Source organism: Lissotriton helveticus, chromosome 11, assembly GCF_964261635.1.
Source record: "Lissotriton helveticus chromosome 11, aLisHel1.1, whole genome shotgun sequence".
Taxonomy (NCBI): domain Eukaryota; kingdom Metazoa; phylum Chordata; class Amphibia; order Caudata; family Salamandridae; genus Lissotriton; species Lissotriton helveticus.
This window is the reverse complement of record NC_136072.1, coordinates 1,154,877,599-1,154,896,046: the sequence shown is the minus strand read 5'-3', so window position 1 is coordinate 1,154,896,046 and position 18,448 is coordinate 1,154,877,599. Positions and strand designations below refer to the sequence as shown.

The following is an 18,448-nucleotide window of genomic DNA, read 5'->3' as shown; positions in this document are numbered from 1 at the left end:
TTTCTAGAGGACCAGTGGGACCAACTGACAGGCAATCAAGCTGTCCATACATTCAAGACAGTCTTTGAATTGCTGGTGTTCTCCAGCCAATCCCCTGCAAGGCATGCCTTTTCACCAATAGATCCCCTTTCGGACCATAGTGAAGGATGCATCACTACTATGATGGGGACCCCACATGGATCACCTCCAGATTCAGTGCACATGGTTGCAGAGAGAGATGACTTGTAATGTCACACTCCTAAAGCTCCGCGCAGTTAATCTATTACTCACCCATCATTCACGACCACGACCCTGATTGTTCAAATAGGCAATACCACCACCATGTATTTCCTCAACAAGCGAGGGGGAGGGGGGCATGTGGTCCAGACCCTTGTCACTAAAGGCCAAATGATTTGGAGATGGCTCTTGGTCGGAAACCTGAAAATCATGGCAACTCACCTCCTAAGTATCCAAAATGTTCAGGCAGGTGCTCTCAGCCGAGTTCTCAACGAAACCCATAAATGGGTCTTGCACGACGAGGCCATACAAAATATTTTCCAAATGTGGGGCACCCCAACTGTTGACTTGTTTGCCTTCAGAAACAGAAAATGCCAGGGCTTTGCCTCCAGGTACTACCATCCAAGAACACTGGGGAATGCAGTTTGGATCAACTGGTCAGACAAATTTCTTTACATATTTCGTTCGATTCCCCTAATCAAGTTGTCTCACTCGAGAGCCAAGATGATCCTCATAGCTCCAGAGTTGCCATGTGCAGTGGTGGTTCACAGACCTGCTTCACCATTCACAGCGTCCACATCTCAAGCTACCTTTCAGACCGGATCTACTAACAAAATTCAGAGGCCAGATGGTCCACTCAAATCTTTCCTCCTTGCATTTGGCTGCATGGCTCATGAGCTAGTGCAGTATTGTGAGAAGTTGGCCTGATGTGCAGTGTTCACTATTCTAGTGATCACTATATATCAGTCCAAACAACCCTTATTGATGATTGGTTGTAAGTCAACCTTATAGACCAGCTATCCTAGTAGCATGGATACGAGCAGTCTAAGGCTAAGACTCTAGAGGGCGTGTTAAGCCAGCTGTTTTACCATCACATTACCCCTTGAACACCCAGTGAAAGGACACCACACAAGTGTTATGAAAATAAACAATGTATTTATTAGAATCACAACAACCCTGTACTCTTTATGAGGACAGGGTGCTAAGCACACAACAAAACTCTTATGAAAATACTTAAGTTAGCACGTTATACACAAATGCCCGAGGGGCACGAAAAACCATATACTCTAAAAGTGGAATGTGAAATTACTAGCAGGTAAGTACAGTACTAATAGGCTTTGGAATCGCTAGGACTTGACTATAGAATCGTTAGATTACTTCTAGGAGACCTAGGGGACTCGGGTGCAGAGTGTGCACTCTCACGCGGGATGCGGGACAAAGTCTATGGAAGCTAGTAAAGGCAAAGTTAGTGTTCACGGGCGAACCCGACCTGGTAGGAAGAAAACGACAGTGGATCCTGACCCTTGGATAGTGAGGCTATGCTGGGACACCGAAGTGCCGAAGTTATCTAGCCCAGGGGCTGCAGCTGCATAGGTCTGAAAAGACGTCGGGAATCTCGTTGCCGGACCAGGAGCCTGGACGAAGGAAGTTGCTGGCAGGCGACCAGTGAAGGAAAGTTCGATGGATCCAAGCCTGGATCAAGGAAGAAGGAAACCTGAAAGCAGAGGGGACCAAGTTCTTGAATCACTAGCCAGTGATTAAGTGGGCACCAGGATGGCACCGGGCGAAGTCACCGCAGTCAGGTGAGTGGGCGCTGCTGGGCTCTGCAGTCTCTCGGACCAGGAGGCGTTGTCGGCGACCAGGATGGAGGTGCGAGCTGTCCCACGAAGGTTCTTGCTGTCGACGTCGCTGGACCCAGGATTGGGCAACAAGTCTTGGCAAATGCAAGGCCCACGCGGTGGACCTAAAATGGCGTCTTAGTTGGACCAGGAGGGTCCAGGGTACTTCTCCGATGGAGGGAAGCAAGGGCCAGTCTGGAGCAACCAGACCAGCAGCAGTGTTGTCGTCGGGCGTCGTTCGGAAGGCCACAAGCCAGCGGGCTAGTAGCCAAACAACGCGGTGAGCAGCAAAAAGCAGAAGGGCCCCACGCCGATCGTGGAGATGCTGGGGGGCTACTCTTCGGAGTTGGAGCTGCTCAGGGTGGGGGCTTCTCGGACCCCAAAGCACTCACCAGGAAATTACTCGGTGGGCTTGCTGTGCAGAAGTCGTGCAGTCTTGGCGATGGCCGGTCCCTCGAGGTCTCGTCACACCCACGAATCTCAGCGTGACTGATGATGTAGGTAGAGGTCAGAGGTGCCAGGGAAGCCGGTTCTCGTCGAGCTGGGCAGTCTTGATCCGGAGGAGAGACTTGCAGCAGACCGCAGTGTTCTTAAGATGGTGCCTGCGGATGCAGGGTGACTACTCCTTAGTCACAAGGGAGAAATCTTAGGAAGAAGTCTTGAGTTCCTTTCGTGGAAAGTAGTTTCAGGATTCAAAGATGATCTGATTTGGAAGGGGGCCAGTCTCTACCTTTATCTTGGAAAAGGGGGCTGGCACGCGACTAAGTCCTGCCCTAGGGGTGGGACCAGGAGGGGGGTGGTTACACCCACTTCCTTGGCGGGCTTTTCCCCAGCACAGGGTCTGGAGTGTCCCTGGAACTGGTTTAAGCCAGCCTATGCACAGTGAGCACCGGGGTGCCACTTGCAGTCACCTTCCTCTGTAGCCCTGCCTACCTGGAATACACAAAACCCTGTCTGGGACGGTGCTGGCACCGCCCCTGGCAGGAAACCCTTTGTCCTTGCCTCCTGCTCTGGGAGGACTCCCAGCAGCAGGAGGGCAGACTTGTGTCTCGGTGGCAGCATCCATTTTGTGGAGCTGAGGCTATGTCTGACTTTAACCGGGGTTAGGGGTTACATACATGTCGTGTCCCTCTAGAAGGGTGGAATGCTAACCCCGTCGCCAGAATTGGCGAGGGGTTAGTATTCCAATTCTTATGACACCTTACTCGACATGTTTTGATAAAGCGATACCAGAGTTGGCATATAACCGCGAGGATTATAATGCACTTAAGAGTATATGGTATGCGATATCATGGAAACGGCTAAGGGATGGATCCCGAAAGCCGCAGACAGGCTCAGCTCATGCCAGAGCACCATCTCACACGATTCCAAGCACTCTGCCTTCAGGATTGTTAAGGCCTGCCATAGGAGTGACTGATAGGAGATCTGTGTGTCCATTTTAGGGTTAGATATAGGTATACTATATCTAAAGCAAAGGGTGAGTACACCACCTTGCCCCAGCTGTCGTGCAGCCAGTTGTGTCAGTTTAGTCAGTCAGCCCAGGGGTGGCATAATACATGCTTCAGCCCCTGGGAGACTTCTGGGTACACCTCAGCCCTGGGTACAGGGACTTGGAGAGGGCCCAGTGCCAATTCAGTACCTGAGTACAATTTGGATAGAGAGAACAGCTAGGCTGTGGGTCTGATTAGCAGGCCCACAGCCAGGGAAAGTCGTAAACCAGTGCAGCAAAAAGCAAAAATCTGGGTGATCATAGGATTGCAGACTCTACTCTCCTACAAGTATGGACATTTGAACCTGCACAAGATTGCATGGAGATCCTCAAAGAGGCTAAGTGGCCTTCAACCCGTTCCTCATAGGCCTTCAAGTGGAAGAGTTTATGCATTTGGTGTTCCTCTAAAGAACGTGAACCCTACTATGTGCCAAGATTATGGCATTCTTCCATATCTTCTACACTTGAATAAATCTTGTTTGCAATCCTCTTCTATAAAGGTTCACCTGGCACCACTTGCTGCCTACAGAAAATGTCCCTTACTAACCTTTTTTTTTTTTATCCCGGTAATAAAGGATGTTTAGGAAGCGTTCAAGGGTTTCTCTCCCATTAGGCGTCCTTCGCCTCCCTGGCAACTAAACATGGTCCTTTCACGTCTTATGCAGGATCCCTTTGAGCCTCCCTGCAGCCCCTTTCTTGGAAGACCGCTTTCCTTGTAGCAATAACATCAGCTTGCAGCGTTAGCGAGCTTCAAGCCCTATGTTCTCACAAACCATATACAGTCTTCCACTTTAAGAAAGGACTCACCCAAAATTCCTATCTAAGGTGTTTTTGGACTTCCATGTCAACTAAGCCATCTCATTACCGACATTTTTTCAGAATCCGTCTACTCCAGTGGAAATAACTCTTCCCTGGATATGAAATGAGTTTTTGAAATGAGTTTTTAAATTATTTCCTAATAAAACACGAGACCTCCACGGATCGAAACAATTGTTTATCAACAACGGTCCGGTCCGTATAATGACAGGGTACCAACTGCTTGTGCCTGTCGCGCCTGAAACATTATTCCGGTCCGTACGGGTATAGCCTATTCCAAGCAATACATTTCCAGATGGATAATTTCCTGTATCTGCTTGTGCCATCAAAAAGCTAAACCTAAAGCCGCTTTAATGAGAAATCTCCCTACAGCGAATATTTGCCAAGCAGCCACATGGAGATCAGTTCACACATTCACCAAGCACTATTGGCTAGACTCTGATGCCATAGCCTGCACTCTCCCCGCCAGCTCCCACGCTCCGACGTCGCCGCTGAGCCCCCTGCCTGGGTGTTAGAGGCTGCTGTCCTTGATTGGGCAAATTGTGTAGTGTGCCCCGATATTTGTTGCTAAATTGTTGCCCCGTTTTGTTTAACTGTGTCCCGGTTTACGTTGTTCAATTGTGCCCCATGTTGTTGCTTAACTGCTCCCCGATTTTCGTTGTTCACTTGTGCCCAGTTCCTGTTGTTCAATTTGTGCCCCGGTTCTCGTTGCTTAATTGTGCCCCGATTCCTGCTGTTTTCTGTGGCCCTGTTTTCCTTGGTTCTGTGCACTGTTTTGTTTTACTGTCCCTGCCCCTCTCTCTTCCCCTAGCTGTTCTGGCCGCTGCTGACCCGCGGCCCCTCCCCCCTGCCCTTGCCCGTTTCCCGCCTCCCAGCTGAACGTCCCGTCCCTCCCCTCCATAATGACAATCGCTGTGTGGTCGCTCGCAGCAGGCGCACCGTTGGCGCGCCAAAGCCAAGCCCGTCTGCGCCCGTCCACGACCCGACTGCGGCCAGCGCCAGGAACCCTGGATCCCCTAGGCCCTGCCGATATGACACCGCCACCCTCCTCGTTCTCAACCCCAGAAGACACCCTGACTGCCAGAGCTCCTCTTCTAACACCAAACACGTACCTTTTTCCTGCAGACACTGCCAATGCACCTGCTCCACCCACAGTGCCCCCACGTCAGCCGCAGGCTCCCGGGACGCCCGCACCACTGAATCCCTGACGTGCATCCTCCTCAACGTGTGCTCTCTCCACAGACACGCCGTAGAGGTTTGGGACCTGATAGACACCCTCGTGCCCAACGTCTGCTTCATGGAGACCTGGACAACCGCCTCCTCCAGCCCTGATATCGCCACCGCAATCCCCGAAGGCTACAAAATCCAGAGTAAGGACCGCCCAGGAGGAGGACTCGCCATCTCACACAAGACCTGCCTCCGACTCTCCACCTTCAGTACGTGCAACCCCCATTCAAACACAGAACACCTCCACTTCCAGATCAAGACCTCCCCCAGGACCACGCTACGCGGCACCCTAGTCTACAGACCTCCGGGACCCCGCTCTCTGGCAACAACAGCTATCACCAACCTCATCGTAACCCCATGCCATCACCTCCATGGACTACATGCTACTCAGAGACCTGAATTTCCACCTCTCCAACCTCAGCGACCCCGACTCATCACCTTCCTCAACAACCTCTCCAACCTTGGACTGAAGCAGCCAGTCAACACCTCCACGCACAGAGCAGGACACACACTCGACCCCATCTTCGCAGGAGGATCAAACATCCACTTCAGACACACCACGCAGCCTCCCTGGACCGACCACCACTGAGTGCACTTCACCTTCAACTCCACCACCGCACCCAGACTGGCCCCCCACCCGCCACAAAGGAACTGGAGCAAAATCACAGAAGAAATCCTCAACGCCACCCTCCTCTTCGACCCCCCCCTCATCACTGCGACTGACGCCAACACTGCAGCCACCGAACTCCACAGTTGGATTTTCAGATGCACTGACAAGATCGCCCCCCCCCCCCCCTCCACCACCCGGCCAAACCACTCCCCTCGAAGGCCGCCTGGTTCACCACCGAACTCCAAGTCGCCAGGCGCACCTGCAGACGCCTCAAGAAGACCTGAGGAAGCCGCAAAACCACAGAAGACCTTAACAACCACAGGAGCGCTATGAAGAAGTACCACCAGCTCATAAGGAACACCAAACGGACCTTCATCAAGAGCAAAATCGACGCCAACGCAACCAGCACCAAGGAACTCTTCAACATCCTACAGCAATTCACCAAACCCCACCCCCCCCAGCAAGACCAGACATCACACCTTCCCAGGAACTCTGCAACAAGCTCAGCTCCTACTTCCATCAGAAAATCAAAGCCATCTACAACCACTTCAGCGACCAGACACCGTTCACCACCCCTACCCCCTCCGATGACCACCAGCCGACCATAACCAGCTGGTCTCCTGCCACGGCTGAACTCATCACGCGACCATAATGAAAACCTGGTCTGGAACCCCAACGGACCCCTGCCACCGCATATCTACCAGAGGGCCGCCATCGCCTCCGAACTACGACTGATCATCCATGCCTCCCTCCCATCCGGCATCTACACCAACATTTGGAAGCGAGCAGAAGTAAAGCCCCTCCCCAAGAAACCCACTGCCGACCCCACAGACGTGAAGAACTATCGGCCCATCTCCCTGCTCCCTTTCACCACCAAAGTCATCAAAATACTCGTGAATGCCCAGCTGACCGTGTTCATCGAAGAAAACGCCATCCTAGACACCTCCCAGTCTGGATTCCTCAGCAATCACAGCACCGAGACCGCTCTCCTCGCCGCCACCGACGACATCCGCATGCTACTCGACCAGGGGCACACCCCAGCCCTCATCCTACTGGACCTCTCTGCAGCGTTCGACACGTCTCACACCCCACCCTCGCAGCCAGACCACACGACGCCGGGATACAGGGAACCGCCCTCAACTGGATTCATTCCTTTCTCATCGGCAGAACCCAGAGGGTCAGACTCCCCACCCCTCCTCCCTTCATCTCCGAACCCACAGGGATCATCGCTCAGCCCCACACTGTTCAACATCTATATGGGCCCCCTCCCCGCCATCGTCAGACAGCACGGATTCAACATAGTACCTTACGCTGATGACGCCCAGCTCATCCTCTCCCTCCCAAAGAATCCAGATGGCACCAGGATCAACTTCCAGGAAGGAATGAAGGACTTTGCGGCTGGGATGAAGGACAGCTGCCTGAAGCTCAACACTGGAAAAAACCGAGGACCACATCCTGGGACCCTCAACCTCCGCCTGAGAGACTTGGTGGCCCTCCACCCTTGGAGCCCCCACTCCGACAGATCACGCGCGGAACCTCGGCATCATCCTAGACTTCTCCCTCTCAATGACCCGCCAGATCAACGCCGACGCTTACATCAGCTAAAACTGCCTCTGCATCCTCCCAAAGACATTCCATTGGATCCCCCCGAGCACACAAAAACAGTCACCCACGCACTCATTACCAGCAGAATGGACTATGGTATCGCCCTCTACGCCGGCATCAACAAGACCCTCCTACACAAGCTCCATACCATCCAGAATGCCGCGGCCAGACTCATGGCTGGTACACCCCCCTCTCACCCCCGGGCACGAACACATGACGCAACACCTCCAAAACATACACTGGCTCCCCGTCGAGAAGAGAATAACCTTCACGCTTCTCACACACACACCTACAAATCACTCCACAACATCGGACCCAAATTTCTCAACTAAAGCCTCTGCTTCCATGCACCCGAAATGAATCTCCGGTCCGCCGACCTCGCCCTAGCAAAGGCCCCCTGCATCCGTAGAAGCAGAGCAGGAGGAAGGGCGTTCTCCTACATCGCAGCCAAGACCTGGAACGAGCTCACAATCAGCACCAGATGCTCCCCGAACCTGCACGCCTTGAGGAAGGACCTCAATACCCTCCTCTTGGACTGAGTAGGAGCTTTCCCCGAACCCCCCTCCTCCTCACCCCACCCCACCCCCAGCGCCTTGAGACCTTCGGGGGTGAGTAGCACGCTCTATAAACCCCCTGATTGATTGATAGCAGACGCTTAATTGGGCAGGCTTTCCTCAGAAATCGATTTGCTTAAAGGCTACCTCAGTTAATCCTCGGTCTTCTCCACCACTCTTAGTGGGAATGAGTTTGCTACTCTATTCAGTGCTTTACTATAAATGGAAATCCCCTACGAGAGACCGAATAGTTTCTTTCCGGTAACCTCTGTTCACTCTGTAGTCATAAGCAACCCTCCCTCCTTCCCAGTGGAGTGGGCAGAAGTATCCAGGAAATATACGTATTATCATACATTGCCTTGAAAACGAACTGAAGTAACTGCCCCCTGCTTAGCATTATGGGATACTGGTAGTCTCTGGGTTCTTAAAGGCATAGTTTCATTTTTTGACCAAATAATGACAGCCTATGAGGCTTAACTGCCCTGCTCTCCTTCATCTCTATCCTAACAAAGGGTTTGTGAGGGAGATTGATGTGGTTTGCTAAATCATCTTGAAATTCTTCACAAGTACTTTAGTCTGGCCCTATTTTGACTTCATGATGAAGAATTCGGTCATTGTAGCCTATGTATATAGGCTGCATAATCTGTCTCTTAAGTGGCTTTGCAGGCCTTCCTGAAGAAAAGTCAAAGTCTACACTTAAGATATATATTGAATTGCTCCGGGGTCCCCGCACATGGGTGGAACTATTCAGTGCTTAGAACTATAATGGAAATTCCCCTACGAGAGAACAGGAGTTAGAGGTAAGGATCTATTCCTTCAGCATCAATGTCCGTGAAATTCACAGGGTCAAAATGTCTGACATTCTTATTGACCAAAGAAAAAAGAATAGTCTGTGAAAGCCAGCCAGTCAGGGGAGTCCTACTGAAAAAGAATTGATAAAGCTTGAAAAGCACCGGCCAGATCCAAATGTATATTTATCACATTCGAGGTTCTAGTATTGGTCAAATGGTAACATTTCATACAAAGAATACGAGCTGGTGCTTGGTTTGGATCATGAGAACGAGAGACTGGCCTTCACTAGTAACAAATGGAAAGAATTTCCAGCTTAGCAAACTATGCGGTTATGTCTCTCCGCAAGAGCTGAATTACAAGGCATTTAAGCGTATGAGGCAGGCACTTCCTGTGCGTAGTGTTAGCCTGACCAAGAAAACATGGCTGAAGCAGGTTACAATTACTCAAATACAGACCGAAAGCAATGTAAGTTTTTTCCCACAGTAATGCTTTTAAAAGCTAATGATGCCCAATAGGAAGTGTACTTAATGCGTATTCACCTCATTGGCTGCATTGCACACTGAAATAAGGTGGACAGGCTATGCAGCTTGCTGCATTAAATTGATCTAGCTAAATATGGCATTATAAAAGTGCTGATAAGTATCAACCTGGTGGTAATCTAGTGAGAGTATCTAAATCAATTAAAAATATCAACATGGATAACTGTAGCTAGAGTTAAGTAAAACAAATACCATTTGAATATGGATGCACTCAGCTTCCAATATGAAAAAAAGCATCGTCTGCAAGGATACCATATTTATGCAATTAATTTATTTTTAAATGGATTTTCATGGTGAGCTTCTTTTAGAGCTTTGGAACAAAGCTGGCTGGTTGGCTGATAATTCCACGTGAGTTTACAATCGTCTGTTTCTTGTTTTTCAGACTAAGAACAAACGATGCAAGCTTCTCCCACTTATCATGGCTGCGCCCCTTGATGTTGAAAAGGGAACTGTAATCATGGTTGGAATTCCTCCAGAAACCGAGAGCTCTGATAAAAAGAAGTGAGTCCTGGTTATTGCTTCTATCAGCTTGAGGTTGTTGCATGTACTTACCTCTCTAGCAAGATCTCTAGCTTTGCGTCTATCAGGAGGTGAGTGGCTGTTCAGGAGTCATGAACTACGTTAAGTGTAGGTTGCATAGTATTCAGTTTTGTGTACACCGTCCACCCTTGGGATCACCTCTAATCTGATGAGAAACCTTGCCAGACTAAGAAGGGTTTTTTATCTGAAGGAATGTTGATGCATACAGCTCCACAGTACAGTCTCAAATAAGAATGGTGGAAGATAGAACGTTGGCCTTGGGTGAGAGTAAACCACCTCCAGAGTTAGGAATCTGGGACAGCACAGCACTAACCTGAGGTAATCACTTATTTTAGAGAAAAATGTCTAATAATGTCAAATTAGTAATTTCCTAGTATCGGTCATGTTGTATTCATGTGAAGCCAATTTCTAAGATCTTCACCTGTTTTATGAGCAATAATAAAGACTATGACAATCAGCAGAGAACCTGTCCGTGCCAAAGTAAGGTTTGAACCTATACAGAATTGATGTCTGTGACTATTAGTGATTTGTGTACACTGTAGGAGCAGTGCTTAATGGACTGTGCATGCACACTATCTTGTGTGTCCGCTTCACATCTACTTGAGATACATAATTGGAAAACCCACCTTAAAATGGAAGAGGGATATGCCATTTACCAAACTTGAAACCCTTAAATTGAGTTTGGGGTGATCTTTAAAAATTGATCCACTGTTGCCGTGGTTAATAGAACATTATGATAGCTACTTCTAACGCAGATTCTGCATAGGCGGCAGTTCAGTCTCCAGCATCTTCTGCCTCAAAAAAACGTGTTAGGGTGTCCTTTCTAGCACACAGCAACCCTGTTGGAGGCAGGATACGATCTTTCATCCAAGGTTAGCAAGCCATCACTTTGGACAAGTGGGTCCTCCAAATTATACAACGATGCTACGCCCTCCCATTTCTTTCCACCCACTGCACCCTCCACCTCCATCAGGCAGCTGACGGAGGACCAGCTGTCCGTCTTGCAGCAGGAAAGCAGGTGCTTTTGTCCAAAAAGTGCATAGAGAGGGTTGCAGCATAGGAAGTAGGAGGTGGGTGTTACTGCTGCTACTATTTGGTGGCACAGAAGGACGTAGGCCTTTGTCCTGTTTTAGATCTCCGCCCTCTCAACGCCTTCCTGCAGAAGGCCAAATTTAAGCTGCTCATGCTAGCCCAGTTCCTGCTCGTGCTAGCCCAGTTCCTGCTCGTGCTAGCCCAGTTCCTGCTCGTGCTAGCCCAGTTCCTGCTCGTGCTAGCTCAGTTCCTGCTCGTGCTAGCAGAGTTCCTGCTCACGCTGGCCTAGTTCCTGCTCACGCTGGCCCAGTTCCTGCTCACGCTATCCCATGTCCTGCCTGCTGTAGACCACGGAGACCGGTGGTGTAAGACCTGCAGGGCACTTAGTTCCATATCACTGTTCTGCGGGCCCACATGCGCTAACTGTGGTTAACGATGGCCAAGAATAATTTTCAGTGCTCCTTCCGTTTTCAGCCTCACCACTGCTCCTTCTGATGTGTACTGGTGGTGGTCGCAGAACCCCTTCAGAGGTTGGGGGTACTGGTATTCCCCTACCTCGACAACTGACTATTGAATGCAGCCTTGCCCTAGCCTGTCCTCCACCATCTACAAATGATGGCGAACCTCCTTATATCATTGGGGTTCCCTAACACATGCAAAAGTAGTATTCGACTCTGCAGATGCTCCTTTTCATTACATCCATTATGGAAACTGTATGGTTTCATGCCTTTCTCCTTGAGCGGAGAGTTCATGACATTTAGGCTATGATCCTGATATTTCAGTCTCTTCCTGGGTATCGGTGCAGATGACTCTGAGGTCATTGGCTTCCTGCATCCTGCTGTTGAGATGTGCCATATGACAAATGCAAGCTCTGCAGTGGGACCTAAAGTCACTGTGGGCCCAGCATTTGGGGAATCTGTCAGAATGTGTCCAAATTTTTGGGGCGACTGCCAGAAATCTACAGTGGTGGCTGCGGCCTGAACTTGGTCTAGTGATAGATCACTTTTCTTACCCCACCCAGATTTTACAGTGGTCAGTGATGTATTGCTTCTGGGTTGGGGAGGCCAATTGGGAGAGATCGTGTCTCTAGCGAAAGTTCAACCCACATCAATTTGTTGAAACTGAAGGTGTTTCTTTTGGCGACAAAGGCCTTCCTGCCCACCATCAGAGGAAGGCAGGTGCAGCTGCTGACAAATCACACCACTGCATGTGGGGCTGCTACAAGCTGGAAGAGGTGGGTTCTTGGGTCCTTTGCCAGGAGGCTTTATACCTCTGGAAGTGGCAGGAATACCTGGGAGTGTCTCTGGTGGTGAACCCCCTGGCGAGATCTCTTAACATCAGCGCAGACCAGCTCAGCTGCCGACTATTAGCGGTCCACGAATGGTAGTTACACCCGGAGGTGTCACCCGGCATTCTCCATTCTTGGGAAAACCCTGGCTCGATCTTTTTTCCACTGCCAAGAACGCAAAATGCCAGTACTCTTGCTTATTGGAGTGCCCAAGAAGGCTCTTTTGGAGAGAATCATTCAGCCTAGAGATGGGAGTGGGACTCCAGAGAACCTTCCTGCCTCTCCTTCCCCGATTTCTGGAGGGAATTAGCAACAACTGTTTTAAGTCTCCCAGTGCCACCGGATTAAGCCAGGACCCTGTGGTACCTAGAACACCTGGACATGAGCATCTATCCTCTGAGCAAACTGCCACTTCATGAGTATTGTATGTCGCAGGGCAGGGTGTTGCACACAGGCATGGACAATCTACACCTCCATGCTTGGAGACCTGGGTCCTGGGCTCACTGTGCAACTGGAATCATGCTATCCTGGCTGATAAGGGGTGAAACCCTGAAACCGGTCCTAGGATGCTTGTTTCCGGTCCAAGGAGGACCTGGCTTGGTAGTTTGGGCTGGACTGTTCCCATGAGGCACAGGGTCAAGACTGATTTGCTTATTGCCAGATCTAAACTGAGGTGGCATTGTGAGCAAAAGAATGATGGATTTAACCCAGATCTCTTGACTGGGGGTGAATGTTTTGATTTGTTCTACATTCCGTCCATCAATTGTGTTTCTTTTGGAGATGGAGTGGCGGCATTTCACCTCATTTTACCTTCTACCTGAGGTCGTTTGTCATCTTGGCAGCAAGGCATCCCTCTACAAACTCAATGTATGCCAGTCATTGGAACAAATTTGTGGCTTTGTGCGGCACCTGCCAAATTGGGCCACTACAAGTCAAGTTGTTTTGTTTTTGCACTTGGCTTGGCAAGGACATAATTTGGTCACTAGTAACAGCTATTTCTCCGCTTTTATTTTTAAAAATATTTTTTTGCGGTTACTGGATCAGCATTCTTTATCTAAGTCATCTGTGATGAGATTTTAGAAAGGTTTGCAACACTTGTTTCTCCACTCTGTGAACTGGGCTGTTTTTACACCTACAAATGTCCCAAATCTAAAGATCTTCACTCTTGTCATGCCAATCCATTGTTAGGTTCTGCATCTGAAGGCACAGACAGCCTAAGAAAGCATCTGACATCGGTACCCAGGTGTGGCGCTTATATGCCTCTCTGCCTGTGACTTTAGGAGCGGTGTGGTGCAATGTTGGCCCAGAGATGCATGACACAACCTACCAAGCAAGAGTACTTGTTTAAAATGTCTGGTTCTAGTCTGATTCCTGGGGAATATTCACAAGGTGACGAATCTCTGTTGAGATGGACTATCCACAAGAAAGTATATTACTGAAGGTTAGTAACTTGTTCTTTAGCGTGTCTGTGCCCACGCTCACCAATGTTGTTTTTCTGTTTTTCAGTTTTTTTGGGAGGGCGTTTGAAAAAGCAGCAGAGAGCACCAGCTCCCGGACGCTACACAACCACTTCGACATGTCTAGTAAGTTTGTCTTTGACACAGTTGTGCAGTGGTTTTCCATTGATATGGCATTTTGCAAAAGACATTCAACACCTTTTCTACTCAAACCATATCATACTTAAAGTGTTTCTTGTTTGTGTCGCTTAAAATCTTGCTTTCTAGTCGTGCCTATGAGATGTCTTCCAGTTGGACTTTATCATAATAGACATCAGGGACATAGAGCTATTGACTAATCATGAGTGGGATGCTTCTGCTACTTCCACGCCTCTAACATTCCGCTTCCTTCAGTCCTTTTATGGGCTACATGAAGTGAATGTGAATATTTAACCCCAGGTACCAGACTAGAGCCAGAGGATTTTCTAGAAGTGCTCCTGCTTATAGATAAGTGATGTGGTTGTGTGCTTTGACTCCATGCTATCCTGGAAGTGATCGTGTGGAGCTGCATTGAAGTGCCACCCCTGCGCACTAATGTCAGTTCCTTTCTTTTTGTGCTGTCTGACCTGGATCCGGAGCTCTGCTCCCACATTTGTCGGTCTTCCTATAACTGCAAACAATTCTTCAAACAGTGTACTAGGAAACATTGTCCCACTTAAAACAAATGGATTCAAGCCATGCTGTTACTGCAGGAAGCAATGGTGGTCACAGACCCATACGTGCTGTGCCGTGCCTTGACTCTGGCTACGACTCATTCATGTGACAAGTGCGCCCTCATGTACATGAAGACAATGTGGAACCAGGAGGCAAAGTTCTGCATCCCTGAACATAGGAAGTAATCGTGGTCTTGAATCAGATTCTGCTCCAAGTTGTGGTCCCACTCACAAGACCTTACTTGTGACCATTCCCCTTGCATTCTGAAATGTTGGGATGTCGAAATCCAAGAGTAAGCATTAGAAAGTGAGCTGAGTCTTGGCCCCATCTCTCTGCTCTGACTCCAAAGAGAAGTCTATATTTGAGATGCACTCCAGTAAGGTCACCAATCACTGAACCGTTACCTCAGCTGGTCCTGTCGCATCCAGAGTTCCCTGTGGTGCCTTCAACCCAGCAGCAAATCGAAGCCTATAAGAAGGCCACGCTGCTACTCCCTTTGACATTCCTTTGAGCTTTATGCAAGCACAGGGGACCCCCAGTCAGGTTACTGCCGTGAGTTCGTCCCCTGGTGCAGTCTAACCCAGCGGGACTATACAAACTCAGATACAGGCTTCCACTCGGACCATGATATCCGAGCCTGTCCCCATCACTGATACTGACTCTAGCTGTACCAGTGAATGTTCCAGTGCTGACACTCATTTTGGACCCCAAACCAACATTGTCCCAAGCTCGACTAATGTAGTGCAGTGAAACTACAAAAGCGCAGCTAAATGTCATGCAGGGTGACTGCAATCCAGTGCCGTTACTGTGATGCAACTATCCACAGAGGCCCTGTTTTCTTTTGGTTATGACCCTATGACAGCACGCGGTGCGCCCCTGGGTATTGATGATGATGTTGAGGGGGGTGATTGCTTCGTCTTAGGTAGGTGACGCCTTATAGCTTGTACTGAATTCCAGGAGAATAGCGTCCCAGGGCTTTGCTACCCGGTAGGAGAAGGAGCGTCCTCCAAATCTCCTCCTGTGGATCCTTGGGGTCCGGGTGAGAGCGAGGGGGGTAGTGCTGAGGTTTCAGGTTGATTGGTGGAAGTTCAAACGACGGTCGAGGTAGGCAGGGCCCATGGGGTACAGTGCTCTGTAGCCGTGGGTGAGGATCTTTAACTTGCAAGGTTTCTGGATGGGGGGCCAGTGAAGCTTTCGGAGGTGTGTAATTTGGGTGTGGCTAGAAAGGTTCAGGATCAGTCGGGCTGCTCTGTTTTGGAGCCCATGGATGAAGATGCCAATACAGAGTGCATTGCTGCCCTTTGGGCTGCCCGCGATAGGGGGGGGGGGGGGGCTTCGTGACGTTCTTCCGGGTGTCCAGTTGGAGCCATTTAAAGATCTTTCAGAGCATGCGGGGATGTTGAAACCAGCAAAATTGACGGCGTTGATATGGAGAGGTTGGTGTAGAGGAGTATGCCCAGCTTTCTTGGTTGATCGGTGGGGGTGGGTCCCAGCTCTGCAGGCCACCAGGTGACATCCCAGGGTGAGTTGGTGGGTCCAAAGATCAGGGCTTTTGTTTTATAAAAAGTAAAAACCTTTGATAATAATCTCCTGTTATTAAATGTAGGAAATACATATTAATGTTAATCTTCGAGAGGATGGGGATTTAAAACTTTTAACATGTATGGTAATGTCGTTTAGTTTTCTGTAATATAAGACAGTAACAGCTGCAGATATCCAGTGTACACTCAGAGAGCGCATTGAGAACAATGTGTATAAAACTGTCCTGGGGAGAGAGAGCGTTGGGAAACAGTAGGATGAGGCAAAGTGAGATTCTCTCTATTTATAAATGAACTGGTAACACCAGATGAAGTTTCTATATTACTGGGCTGTTCAAGTCACTTGGGAATTACATCAAACTCTGTGCGTCATTAGTGGTTTTCAGCTATACTGATAGGAAGATTAGTGATAACTACATATTGACAATCAAAAGATCCTTCCGGTTTTTATATTTGGGCAGAAGTTAGTGAAGTTTCCAGCAGGGAAAAAAAATATTCGAAACGCACCGGTGCTCTAAATGAGTTTCTAAAGATTTGGTTTAGGTATGGGAATGTAATGCAAATTTGTGTGTGTACATTAAATATTTTTTTTAGATCTTCAAAGTTTGAATTATTTTTCTACATTTGATATTGAAAGATGGTTTTTGATATATTTTATTACACCAAATGCAATTTTCAATTTGTGCAGGTACGGACTGTAGTATTGTCTTGCAGATTAGAATCTATCCTCACATTATCACAGGCCTGGAAAGTATTGAAATTTGAAATGTCCGATGTATGCACTTGCTGCCCTCTTTCCAGCTGCACAGTGGGCCTTAATCTGCCATTCGCAGCACCGTCGATCTGTTGGACTCTTTAACAACGAGCTATCTTTCTTGGAATCTCCTTTCCTTCTGGCATAAATAACATTCGCTAGATGTTCACTGAAAGCTTCAGGCTCTGCCGGCGTAGTTCACTCTTTTCTCCAAGGAGATTTCTCGCAGTCAATTCTTCATCCCTCCTCAAGGTGGCGATGGCGTTTCATGTTTCTTGAATTTTTCTTTCCTCTACTTTCCCATCCAGAGCAGCGCTCTGCCTTCCCAGACGAGATCCCACAGGGCATTGCGCAGGTACACCCAAGGATACAGTCCTTCGGTGAGGATGATAATCTGTTTGTTGGTTTTCAAACTTACTAGCTCCTAAAGGCAGAGAGAAGAGGTCATCGCAAGGGGTTGTCCCTGATGTTTAAACATTGCTGTGAGTTGGCATGCAAGCCTGCCACCTGCCGCATGTAATGATTCAGGATTCGACAGCTGCCAGCATGGCTCTTTCGAAGAGCATTCGCCATCGAGACTATCTGCAAAGCAGCCACACGGTCCGTGGCGCATGTTCTAACTAAACATTGTCTTGCTAGGCCAGGTAAGTCCCTGCCAGGGCTTGTTTGGGGCCGTCCGATTTGGAGACACTCCTGCTGTGCAGACGGCTCTTTGGACCATAGCAGAGGAATGGGCACTTCAGATTGGGCAACTTCCAGAACACGAGCTTCAAAGACATAGATACTAAATCACATCTGCGAGGAGCGTTGCCCCACTGCTCTCAGAGCAGGAACAATAAAATAATAGGTTTGGGGCTTGGTAGGGCAGGGCGGGAAGTGGTTTGCCCACTCCAAGTGTGCTCTGGCTGAAGCGCCAGAGATAGCTATTGTGGGACTTCTAAGACTCGTACTGTCTAGCAGGCCCTATTCTGGATGTTGCACCAAATGAATAGAGTAGCCTGGTCCATAGCTAGAAGAGCAGGATGCTGGTGCCCGCGAGGACTTTCTAGAATACAAACCTTATGAAGGGTGTTAATAGTTAGTGACTACTGTTTTTCTTTGTGTGCTTATAAATGCTCCTTTTTAGATTGAATCCTACAGTTTGCTAAAAACATTTGGGGACATTTAGAAAGCTTCCCTGGGAATGCATTCCACCCGTTGCTTACCATGAGCTTTGTGGGTTGTAACTCATATTTTCTGACTTTTTAATTGCTGACTTGATTTGTTTAGGGTGTCTAGTGTGAGTTTGTCCCCAACAGTGAGTAAAAACTACATCTTGTATTCTTCCAAGAGTGCTCCTTTCTGTAAACAGGCCTGGTAATTTTATTCTTATCTGTCACATTGCTGTGCATTCTAAGACAGGGGTCAAATGTCAGGCTCAGTCTTCCAAGAGAGCTTGTTCTTTACCTTTCTTTCGCTGACTTCAAAGAACGTGAGAGGATTTATGTGACCATCTTGCTTGATACGGGTGGGAGGTGGGGGGGAGTTCTAGCACACAACTGAATATATCAAAATTAGAAAAGCACAAATGAAGCACATTTGTTCTTAATTCTGAAGTGTTTTAGAAAGAAATACTTTAATGTGATCAAATCAATACACTAGGTGATGTCTTTTCCACACATTATCGTTTGTGTGCTGTA

At 48.7% G+C, this 18,448-nt stretch overlaps 1 protein-coding gene across 3 annotated transcripts in view; it reads left to right on the top strand.

The window, feature by feature from the left end:
- CDC45 (cell division cycle 45) overlaps positions 1-18,448 on the top strand; it is a 435,048-nt gene that overhangs the window by 369,267 nt on the left and 47,333 nt on the right. For all 3 annotated transcript variants that reach the window (XM_078667950.1, XM_078667952.1, XM_078667951.1), the window contains 2 exons: positions 9,850-9,968; positions 13,834-13,910. In XM_078667950.1, the coding sequence (XP_078524076.1) occupies positions 9,850-9,968; positions 13,834-13,910 (196 nt within the window). The remainder of the gene's footprint in view (positions 1-9,849; positions 9,969-13,833; positions 13,911-18,448) is intronic.